The sequence below is a fragment of the Ambystoma mexicanum genome, chromosome 6p (genome assembly GCF_040938575.1).
Source record: "Ambystoma mexicanum isolate Mex_15411 chromosome 6p, UKY_AmexF1_1, whole genome shotgun sequence".
In the NCBI taxonomy this organism is placed as follows: Eukaryota; Metazoa; Chordata; class Amphibia; order Caudata; family Ambystomatidae; genus Ambystoma; species Ambystoma mexicanum.
The window spans coordinates 75,841,285-75,853,381 of NC_090935.1; the positions used below are offsets into that span (position 1 = coordinate 75,841,285).

Here is a 12,097-nt window from a genome sequence, read left to right on the forward strand (position 1 = left end):
ACAAATGTGTGCCCTGCATATACCACTCGGCAACGTGATTTGCACACAAAAATAGGTCTTTGCCCATCATGCACCCGGAGACGGGAATGCCCTCTCACTCCACATCTGCACCACATCTTTCCTTTGTACACACAAGTCCAAATCCAAGAGAACCTCTTCGTTTTTAGACAGATACATTTTACCTCTAGACACTACACAAATATAATCACTATATGATTTTCGGTCACTACGAGTAACTCTTCGAATTTCCATATTCTTTGGTGTTCATATCTGGTCTGATCAGAATGATGTAACATTTGGGTATGAAGATACAGCCCAGCAGCCCAGTACTGGAAGCCAAGATGGCAAAGATCTCCACAGCTACCATGTACCTGCCCTTAGTGCTGAGGTATGCTGGGATGAAAGATACCCAGACGCTGCAGAACACCAGCATGCTGAATGTGATGAGCCTGGCCTCATTGAATCTGTCAGGGAGGTTCCTGGCTAGGAAAGCCACCATGAAACTGGCAAAGGCCAGCAGTCCCATGTAACCAATCACAGCATAGAAGGCAGTGCTAGAGCCCTCGACACACTGCAGGATCATCTTCCCAGTTTCAGACTGCATGTCAGTGTGAGGGTGAGGTGGTGAGGTCAATAGCCAACAGAGACAAATGAGTACTTCCCCCAGAGTGCACAAGAGGACCATAGAGGCAGATATTCTGGACCCCAGCCATCTGCTCAATCTGCTCCCCGGCCTGGTGGCATTAAAGGCAATGACAACAGTTAGGGTCTTAGCTAATACACAAGACACAGAAACAGTGAAGATAATCCCAAATGCAGTCTGTTGGATCAGACAGGTACATTTTGCAGGACGTCCAATGAATAAGAGGGAACAGAGAAATGTCAACATCAGGGCGATGAGCAATGTGTAGCTGAGATCCCTGTTGTTAGCCTTCACTATCGGTGTGTCCCGGTATCGGAGAAAGATTCCCAGCACTCCAGCTGTTGTTGTAGACAAGATAACAGCTACAAAGGCCAAGCCCATGCCTAGGCTATCCTGGTAGGAGAGGTAAACAATGACCTTGTTAATGCAGCCGTTCTTCCCTGTGTTGGACGACTGGTCCTCAGGACATTTCATGCAGTTTGCCATGTCTGCAAAAACAAAATAAAGATCTGATTACAGGAGGCAGAGTTTGACTGCAGCTGACATTGCTGGCTCTGTTTGCATTACAATACAGGTCCACAAGTTATCTTGTAAGATAGCTCAGTGAGTTACACATTCACTGCAACAACCTTTTGTATAAACTGAAGATTACAGTTAGTAGTTACTACTATTAATGGAAGGCAACATTAAAACACATTCTATTATTACCACTTGTATTGTGTCTGCCCAACATGGGATTGAGGAGGCATTACCGGTGCGCATGAATTGTAAGTGAAAATACATGTGCGATCAATTTTCTGGGACTTCCTAGATGCACTCCCACCATTCCTGTCTTCCCAGACGTCGATGGACTGGAGAATTGAAGACACTATGTAAGTCCAAACCCTAACTATGTACAGATTGGCCATGGAAGATATTTTATTGCAGGATGGTGGTCCATCCTAACCTTGGATGAAATATCTAAAGGAAGCCTTCACTTTGTTAGGCCATTGTGGCTGCTGGTCAGAACCTCAGCTCATCAGTAAGAGCTCAAAAAAACGGATCAAAGAAGCCCTTTTGCATGATGAAGTAGGTGCAGTTCTTGCTGATATTTCAAGCAATGAGAGCGGAAGGAGGTACTGGGAGCTAAAGTAGATCCTTGGTTATGAAAGTTACTTGGATATTGTGTTCCCAAAATGTTCCAGGGAGTTATATCTTAAGCATCGCCTGGGTACGTTACCTTTGGCTGAATTACTGCTTAAGTGGAATTGTGTGATGTTTCCAACAAATGCTTTCAAAATGAATGTCCAGAATTTTCGTTGATTCTGCCATCTTTACCATGTTATTAGGAGAAAGCATCTTAAGCCGCTATTCAGGTGCAGAGCTGCCAGAACCACAAAGCAAGCGCTGGCACTGTGTGTAAACGCGAAAGTGACCTTAAATTGCACTCATTTGTACATTATTTGGCGAGGGCATGGAGGGTAAGATTACGTTGCATTATTTCACATAAAAGTAGGGACGAGATTGTGTGTCGTTTACTGAACCTGGTTTCTTTGAACTTAAGAGGCTGCCATTTTACTAGAAGTACATTTTAATTGGGCATAACATTTTTAGTCATATTATGTACCTTTTAAGTCTGTGTTTTAGAAGATTTAGATGAATTCATCTGAATTTTTTATGGACACGTCTGATCTTTATCATTTTTATTAGTCGTGATTTTGTGAAGGGTATGTTTTGTAATTGTTTTGATAATTTATTATGACATTGAAAAAAGAAGGAAACAAGTATCATTAACCAAGGAGTTGTAAGAAAGGTAAACGAAGTAAAAAAGGCGATGGTAAATAGTGATTGTATATTAATAGGGATATTTATCTACAAATCGCCTAAGTGGAAGAACATGGTGTCCATTAAGTTAGATCAAAACTATATAATTGGGTTGAGATTGGATAGCCTCAAATCACTCTTATGAGGGTATGGGTGGGTACCAAATTAAAATTAGACCTACACAACAAACACAATATGATACAGCACGCAGAATATTCTCTGAACTCCATATTCGCTTAAAGTATTGTACCTTGATTCAACACTCATGTGCTTGCAAAACATGTATAATAACAGTAATTGAAAGCATACAAGAATAAGGTGGTAAAGGCATAGGGCAATGGTTCCACTCACTCCAGGACTCACAATATAGGAGTATTACCTGACAGGTAGGTATTACGCCTGGATAAGTCATAGAAACAAAGGAAGAAAGGATTAAAACATGACCAGAAAGAGGCCGAAAGAGACAATGAAAACAGACAGTACACTTAGACTTGCCCTAAGTAGGATCCATGGCACTTAAGAAAGCAGGAGAAACACTTTCAGTTACTTTTACACTATTATTTACTATAATAATACAGAATTAACTGCCGCGATTTATTATATTATACATTCTATAAAGAAACAACACTTCAGTGCACCATGTGGGAGCGAGTAAATATGTCTCAGTTCAGGTAAGAACCTTTGTTAATATGTTTGAAGAAGTGTGAGAGCTTTTATGGGTCTCAAACAAGAACATCAGAAGAAACAACCAGCCACAGGTCCAGTGGGGGCTCTGAAAAGAGTTTGTAGTGATGAATTGGTACAGTCAGCAGTCATAGTTCAATATCAAAAAGACACCAAGATTGCACGCCTTGGGTGAGGGAGCAAGACGGTCAGATGGGAAGGGGCTAGGAGAGGGGAGGTGTGGCGTTGGAAGCTGGGAGAAAGATGATGTGCCTTTTTTAAGAGTTCAGCTTGAGGGAGCAGAGCCATCAATCTACATTGCAGTGAGAGGGAAAGGAGAACAAAACTTGATTGTCATCCGCAAGAAAGTGATAGTGAAATTCAAAGAATGAGATAAGTATTCATAGGGCAGTGGTATAGAAGGTAAAGAGCAGAGTTCAAATGACTGATGTTTGGGAGATATCGACAGGGAGAGAGGTGGGGTCTGAGGTCTGTGAGTCCCAACAGATTTTAAAGGATCAACCCTCCAGGTAGGATGCGATCCAAGCAAGAGGACATTCTTTAAAACTGAGGTCCTGGAGAGTACGGAGGAGAGAGGTGTGGTCAACATTGTCAAAAGTGGCAGAAAGGTCCAAAAGGAGGTGTATAGAAGAGAGTTTAGAGTGGTGAACATGAGAGAGAACGTGGGAGACATGCATGAGTGTAGCCTCAACAGAGTTTTTACTATAGAAGCCACATTGAAGTATATTTCCAAGGTAATTTTCCTCAAGGTACTCAGTGATCCAGTTGAAGAGCACCTGCTCAAATGCACAAGTACAAGGAATGTGGAAGGGGAGAAACTGGGAAACAGGGTGCTGGGACGTTTGGCTCAGCAGAGGGTTTCTTTAATTGAATTGCGGATTATTTGAAGGGGGCAGGTAGACCAGCAGAGAGAGAGAGTGGTTAAAAAGCTCACAAAGTCATGGGAAGTGATGTATGTGTGCTAATTGAAACGGTGGAGGTTGGGCAGAAGTAGTCAGACATAGATGTGGTAGAGGAAGAATGGCAGTGGACAGAAGGATGGTTGCTGAGAGAGAAAGAGAAGGGCTGTGACATGCATTTTAGAGATATTAGAAGAAAAGTGTTCAGTAAAGTCATTAGCAGAAAGGGCTGAGAGGATGGATACTGGCTTGGGTGGTGTGAGCAAAGAGCAGAGGGAAGAAGAAACCTTTTAGGAGTAACTGCAAAGGGAAGAGATTAGGTTTGTGAAGGAGGAAGATTTGGCAGAGTCCAGTGTAGCGGTCAGAGCAGCAAGTGATTTTTGGCCAGCTAGGAGTATGGAAGGTGTTCCTAATTTGCACCTTCATCATAGGTCCCATTTCCTCTTGGATTTGAGAGTCTGAATTTCTGAGGTGATCCGAGACTGAGGATGGGGATGGGAAGTTGTTTTTATGTGTCAGGGATAGTGTTGGTCAAATTAAGTCATGAGTGCATAGCTAAAGTGAGAAAAAACATAGTGAATGGAAGAGGCATGACTCTGAATGGGGAAAGATACAGAAAATGGGTCATCACATCATTAAGGTAAGGTCACCTGCCTGAATTTCCTCGTAATAATTGAAGAGGGGAGATCAGTAGAAAGTGGAGGGACTGAGATGATAAATGAAATAATGGAGCGATCCGAGGGTGAGGGGTCAATTGAGAGGTTGGAGGAAGGGAGTGAATTAGCAAGAAAGACAAGGTCAAGAGAGATCCAACCAGAGTGGGTAGGCTGGGTACACTGGTCATGCGGGAAATAGAGGGAATGGCCAGGAAGGAGGGATTTAATTTCAAGGCAGATCTTCAGTGGGCATGGAAAGGTTAAAGTACCCCAGTATGACAATAGGGATTTTGGTAGGAAGTTAGTCAAGGAGAAGGGTTCAGACCAGGAAAGAAGGAGTTGAGAGGATCAGTGGGACCTTTCCTCTGTCTTTAACACAGTCAATCATACCATCCTGATTAACCGACTCTGCGAGAACCTGGGCATCACAGATCAGGCTCTGGCGTGGCTGCCCTACTTCCTCACAGATCGACCCTCCCAGGTCCAACTTGGGTCCTTTATCTCCACCACCTTTCTCTTCACATGTGGTGTCCACCAGGGCTCTATGCTCTCACTCTGCCTCTTCAATGTCTACTAGACCCCTTTGGCTCACCTGATATTCAATTTCTCTTCTAACTTCCAGTGTTATGTGGCTGACACACACCTCTCTTTCAGGCTTCCCTCAGCCTCCTCTCCTTCCTGACTGTCAATCTGCGATTTAAGAATGTTTGCCTCCAAAAATCTCTTCCTCAATGCCAGTAAGATTGAGATACGTCTCATTGGTGCACCTTCATCCTCTTTCCCTCTCTCACTCTGGCTGCCCTCCATGTGCCCTCTATCCTCGCCTTCCTCAGAGGCTAAAAACCTTGGGGTCATCTTTGACTCCACTCTCTCCTGCTCTCCTCACATGACGGACCTTACCAACAAGGCTCACTTCCAGCTGCACTTCTCAGAAGTAGTCTACGTTTTTTCACCTTTGCCTAGAAGCTCACTGTCTCCAGAGCTCTGGTTCTCCAGGCTGGACTACTGCCACAGCCTCTTTCTCAATCTGACTAACTCTACACTCCGCCCCTTTCAACTAAACCAGAACAGGACTGTGAGACTTTTCCTTGGCCTCAAGCCCAGGCACTACATCTCACCAGCCCTGAAATCTCTGCACTGGCTCCCGGTGACTGCAAGGATCAAGTTCAAGACCCTTTGCATCATCCACAAAGCTTTCTGGGCACGGGGCATGCACTATATCCAACTCTCTCTCCCTAAATATCTTTGTTCTGTAGCCCTTCACTTAGCTACCTCAAACTTTCTGAGGGTCAAATGCTTCTCTAACCAGACTCTGGGGAGCAGGTCTCTTTCCTTTGCAGGTGCCTCCCTCTGGAACGGCCTTTCTACCCCTCTCAAACTTGAGACGGACCACCTGAAGTTCCAAAAGCTGCTCAAGACCTTACTTTTCTCCTCTGCCTTCTCTCTCCCTCTTACTTGCTAATCTTCCTGTCTGCCTGACCTGATTTGTTGCTGGGTACCTCAGAGTCTCACAGGCTACCAGGCCCCTCCATCACTAGTCTTCCTGCACTGCCTCTCGGCATACCACGCACATAGGGGCTGCAACTAACACCTATTGCCCCCTGCTTTTCATGCACTTACCCAGATCAACGCTGCCCTGGCTGCAATTACGCAGAGACATGGTGCCCTGTTTGCACTTCCCCCAAGCCTCATCCCTCCACTTCCCCCTCTCCCTTTCCCCCTTGCACTTTTGTTGTCGCACTTGCACGATCGGAATGACACCAGGGCTAGTAGTATCATTTGTCCTGTCTTCTCTTTGTCTCCCCCTTCCTTGTTTTCTGGTGCCTAGAAACACTTGTGCATAGGCAAGTTAAAAATACCATATAATAGTAATATAGAGCCATAACAGTGAGAGGAGTATGAGGAAGGAGTTTAATAGTGGCATATTCAAATGAGGAACAGTTGCTGTCATAGAGGGGTCAAGGGGGAGTGTTGAGGGCCTTATTAATTAGGGACCCGGCACCACAGCTCTTCCAAACAGGTCGGGGAGAGTGGGAGATGGTAGCAGAGTCAGTGTGGAAAGCTGCTAGTGTAGCAGAGACATGAGGGGAGATCCAGGTTTCTGTAATCACAACAAGTGAAATTTGAGAGTGAGAAGTAGCCAGTGATTCCATCTTATTCAGAGAGTGGGTGCTCCTTCAAAGGGTCTTCACAGTTATAGAAAGCTTTGGTAAAACTGTACACAGAGTATAACCTATGAGTTATTGACACACAGTGTGCGCATAGTATTGTGCCCTTCTGAACAATAACAGCTGCAAAGACATCACTCACCGGTGCTGTTTGAAAACTCTCCTTCGGCACACGGCACACAGTCAAAGCAGCAGGTGGGCATGTGCTTTATAGGAGCTTTTCTGTACCCTGGAAGGCAGCTCTCACTGCAGACAGAGCGAGGAGCCTGGGTTGAAAAGGGAACATTAAAAACATTGGAAAAAAGTGGGACACTTTTTTAATAGAACAGCGTAACCCATTTGGATGTTCCGGAAAAAAGTTAGGCACTAGCAAATGAATAAACACTTGGTAATGCGTGAACATTCTCTTGTACTGGGCATGGGAAAGCCCAGCATTTCTTATTGACTTGAAAGAAAGCTCAGTGCATTTGAATTAATGAAGATAGCCCACCCACCGACTCATGAATGAGACAATGACAATCAAGGTCTGCACTGAAAGTGGCAACATTTAGCCATTAAAGGGTACTAACGCTCCAGCTAGCTGCCATGTTATAGAGTATGGCCCTTATATTGTGTACACTTATCTAAATCAGTTTTTCGTGATTTTTCGCTATATTAGAAAGAGATATCTCATGCTGCTATTCAAGTATAGATCATTTACATCTTTAAACAACGCATTAGCATTATGCGTCAATTCAAAAGATGAACTGGCAGTGCATTCAGTTGTGAACTATCTGATAAACACATGGAGGGCAAGATTCCGTTCCATTAACCCACACCACCAGGGGTGCGGATTGAGTGCCTATTCTGCGAATTTGTTTTCTTTGTATGCGAGAGTCAATGCTTTTATTTGCTTTAATTACTACTGATTCCTGTATTTGTATGCATATTCTGCAGTTAAGCGGTGTTCAAAAAATGCCCAGAAAATGTGAAGACGAATTTCCTATGATGATGTTTTAGTCTTGCTTTTTAATAATTGATGATACATTTAATTCTGACTTTAGTAATGTTGGGATGAAAATGGGGCCATCCCACCCCCCTAGGCGCTTTCAAAGATGGTGAACACCATATAAGGCAATATAACGTACAAGGGGGAGCGATCCACCCCATCAGGCAACATCTAGCATATCAGCAGTGCATAGCGGTAGGCCCCTAGCACTAGAAAGGCCCACTGCTCGCGACTCCATTTTGTATTAGGCCAGAACAAGACCAGGCCGCAGGCCCCCACTGCCAGCGCTCCCAAGTCACAGAGCCCCATTACTGAAGAATATGCCAGCCCCGCTCGAGCCTTGTTCCCACGGAAGTCCATTTCCCTCTCATCCCTTCAGTTTTGCAAATATTTAGTATCACCTTCAGGAATGCACCCAAAACAGACCGCGAGACAGTACCAGGCCCTACCCTGCGTTCATTTAACTCCACCAAACTACCATTGAGCCTCAAACCACCACCCCTCCAGGCCGGAGCTGTTCTCACACCACTGACTTGACCCCCACACCCTTTCATTCCTGATACTGTGCCAGACCCCCCTAACCTCCACAACCTGTCCACCAGCAATCGAAGCTCATGCCATCATATTTCTCCCCAGCAGCAACACACACCTTCCATGCTATGGGGCATTCAGAGGGGTAAATCAAATTTTAAACACCAGAGGGGAGACCTTGGGTGCAGGGACTGCAGCATCGATGGAGCCCTGAATGTGCGGGTCAGCATTCCCTTTCTCTGGCACACCTTTCCTGTGCTGCCTAGATGCTGCCTGCCATAATGAATGTACAGTCCGTTATAGTTGTTTAGTTTAGTTAGATACTGTGTAGTTCATCCAGGGCCTGATCAATGACACCCAGGTTATCACAGAGGTGGTTGAGCATAAGGGCACGGTTGACCGCGTCGAAGGCAGTGGAGAGATCGACTAAGATGAGGACCGTGGGGAGATTAGAATCAGGGTTGTAGAGCAGGTCTTCACAGATGTTCAGGAGGGCCATTTCCGTTCTTCTGGCTGCTCTGAAGTCATAAAGGTGAGTCAGATACCCCTCTTTCCATTGCCCCAGTGTTCTGAAGTGAAAGCACAATTACACAATAGACAGATACCTATTACATTTGTTCCTATCTAAAGTCCTGAACCCACTGCATAAACAGTACTTACAAAATTAATTTCAATTTTATTATTATCACATGTTGTATAACATTAAAAAGGCAGAGATTGCCACATACACAGTATTGCACATTTTATAACAATTTGCCAATAATTAAAAAGCTATATAAATCTCAAAAAAGGTGCAGTAAGCACCAATTCGACAAAGGAGGGGAGGAGAATACAACAGGATTTTATATTATTCTGACCACTTTGTTTGCATGAAAAAAAACCCACAATTAATTGGCATGGGTATTCTAGATGACTGTCTGCATGTTCCGGCCGTTAATTTATTCCAGACACTATCCCTAGTGTTTTTAAACTTTCTTTTCTTAGGCCATCTTCATGACAGAATTTCTTCAAAGTAAGTCGAAAACGACTTTGTACCCCAACAGTAGATTTGTACAACCAATTTGTTGTCATCTGTAAGTTCTTTTTTTCAAATTTGTAGCCCGCAATTTTACATACAGGACCATCAGAGGAGAAAAACACGGCACTGCTGCACAACCTCTTTAGCTGCTGTTGTCCACCAGGAGAAAGAATACTGATTCAATGCTCATATGCAGTGCCCCGTTCACAGAGAGGACCACATGTTTTCAATCACGCGCAGATTGACCTTTTGGCTGTCACGGCAATTAAGCTGGCGAAGCAGAAAACATTACTCATTCATTCCGACGCTCGTCACAACTCTCGGCGGCAGTCTCGGTTCAAAACCGTCTTCTATGAGCATCCGCATTAACGCTGTGCTACTCCGCAAGCACGATAAAAAAGTTGAGAACTTTACCTGCTTTTGGTAATACTGCTCTGAAGTCAGACTGATGGTCATGAAGACAGCCAACAGAATCAGTGTGGAGGTTAAGCTGAGAGATGGCTAGCGTTTCCAGGAGTTTGCCCAGGAAAGGGGTGATAGAGATCGTGTGATAGTTAGCCAGGCAGGAGGGTTTGGCTGTGGGTTTTGTGAGAAGATGGTGTACAAGAGAGTGCTTCAGAGGGTAGGGGAATGCTCCAGCAGTGAAGGAGTGATTGCAGAAGTCAGCCAGGGCAGGAGCAAGGGTGTCAATATTGCCCTTGATGGTTATGGACGAACAGGGAGGAACCTTTTTTGACAAGATTTTCACAGATCAAACTTGTCTAGAAATCTCATTGGGGAAAACAGAGGAAAGAAAGAAAAAGAGGGAGTTTGGGCAGCTGAGGGGGGAGAGAGGGAGCAGAGTAAGAAGCGGGAAGAGGAGGAGAGTAGGAAAGGATGAGAGGGTGGACAGAATGTCCTGTTTTTTTTTAGATGAAATGAGAAGCCAGGGCCATCCAGAGGTCCTAGGAGGGCACAAGAGAGATAGAGACGGAAGCAGGATTGGCCAGCTCCTTGCAGATTTTAAAGAGTCTGGCCGAGTTGTTAGATGCTGTAGAAACGCGGGCTTGGATGCAAGCTCTTTTCTTAGTGTGGAACGACAGCCGATATTGCCTTTGGAGCTGGCGGCAGGCCAGTTTGTCAGTGGATGCACAAGATGCTTGCCATTTCCACTCGACAACCCTACACTTGCGTTTAAGGGTGACGAGGTCAGAGTCATACCAAGAGTTGTAATTGGCTTTGGGCTTCAGGCGGATCCTCGTGACAGGGGCAAGAACATCGAGGGTGTCAGAGATAGCAGAGTGGAGCTTTGAAAGGGCAGTATCAGGATGAGAGTCAGCCAGAGGTGGAGGCAGAGGGGAGAAAGTGGCAGCGAAAGCCTCAACTGATACAATCTTCATGGGCTGGATGACCGAGAAGGTAGGTGACAGTGCTGGAGCTGGCTTGGCCTGCGGGGTTGAGAGGGAGAGGTGGGAGTAAAGGAGAAAGTGATCGCTCTTGGAGAGTGGATTGGTGAGAGGGTTAGAGAGGGGGAGGTCAGAGGAGATGAGAACATCCAATGTGTGCCCTGCAGAATGAGACGGGTCAGAGGGAAGAATAGAAAAAAGTCTCAGAGATTGGGAAAGAGTCATGAGGAGGGGCAGGAAGCATCTAGGTAGATGCGGAGACCTCCACGAAGGAGGAGTTGAGTGGTCGAGGGCAGGAGGGAGCAAGAGAGGTCAGTAGATAGTGGCCACAGTGAGAGAGTGGCCAGGAAAGAGGGAACACCCACAGACAAGGCATTAAAAGGAGGTATAGGCTTGTAGAGGCAGGAATCTAATCAGAGAAAATCAAAGCTACACCCCCACCAGTGTGGTTGCCTTTGGGAACGGAGAGGAGCTTGTAGCTATCAGGGAGAAGAGTGTCAGAGCTTGTGACAGAGCTGGCTGTGAACCATGTCTCGGTGAGACCAAGTACATCAAGGTCATGTTCTTCCAGGAGATGGCAGATATCAAAGGAGTGTTTGACAGCTGAGCAAGAGTTTAGGGTGGCAAGGTGGAGAAGGTTGCCATCCTTGAAAGACTTTCTGGGAGGAGTACACATTAGATGTACTCCCTGCGGAGGTATAGGAGGAGCCTAAGAGAGGGCAGAAGAAGAAGGAGGAGAGGGCGGCCACGGTGGAGGAAGAGGGTGCCAGAGAAGAGGCAGAGGGTTGGGGCAAGAAAGCCGAAGATTGGAGAGAAGAGATAGCGGGATCTGAAAGGAATTTGATAAGACATGGGAAACGTCTGTCGAAGAGGAGGAGTTTGGTCTGAGGGACCAAGATGGTACCTTTCAGGTAAACATTAATGATGACCTTAGAGGAGTGGAAGGAGTAAAGGAGGGCCTCCTACTGGGTTTCACCATTAATGGGAGAGGATCAGTAAGGCGAGAGCACAGAAACCATATGAAGAGTCCATAGGTCTGGGAAAGGAACAACAAAGAGTATGTCGGTGAGAGTCTGTCTGGAGGAAGGATTGGTGAGGGTATCAACGATAGGTAGGCCTGGCTTAGAGACCAGGATATCCTTTTTGAACTTCTTCCTACCAGACTTAGTGAGAAGGCAAGGGTAGTCGATAGAGAAGCAGTTGGAAAAGATAGGAGAGACAGAGACTACGGTAACTGAAGTGGAGGGGGGGTGGGTGACAAATGAGGGAAGAAAGAAGAGGGAATGGAGATGAAAAGGGGGTTGAGGCAGAGGAGACAAGAG

General features: G+C 45.5%; 1 protein-coding gene across 1 annotated transcript in view; it reads right to left on the minus strand.

Annotated features, from left to right (window-relative positions):
• Positions 1-226: 226 nt before the first annotated feature.
• The window catches only part of LOC138510672 (vomeronasal type-2 receptor 26-like), a 59,411-nt gene continuing 47,540 nt past the window's right edge, over positions 227-12,097 (minus strand). Inside the window, exons 2-3 of the mRNA XM_069626452.1 lie at positions 6,996-7,119; positions 227-1,131 (exon numbers count right to left, since the gene is read on the minus strand). Of these exons, the coding sequence (XP_069482553.1) occupies positions 227-1,131; positions 6,996-7,119 (1,029 nt within the window). The remainder of the gene's footprint in view (positions 1,132-6,995; positions 7,120-12,097) is intronic.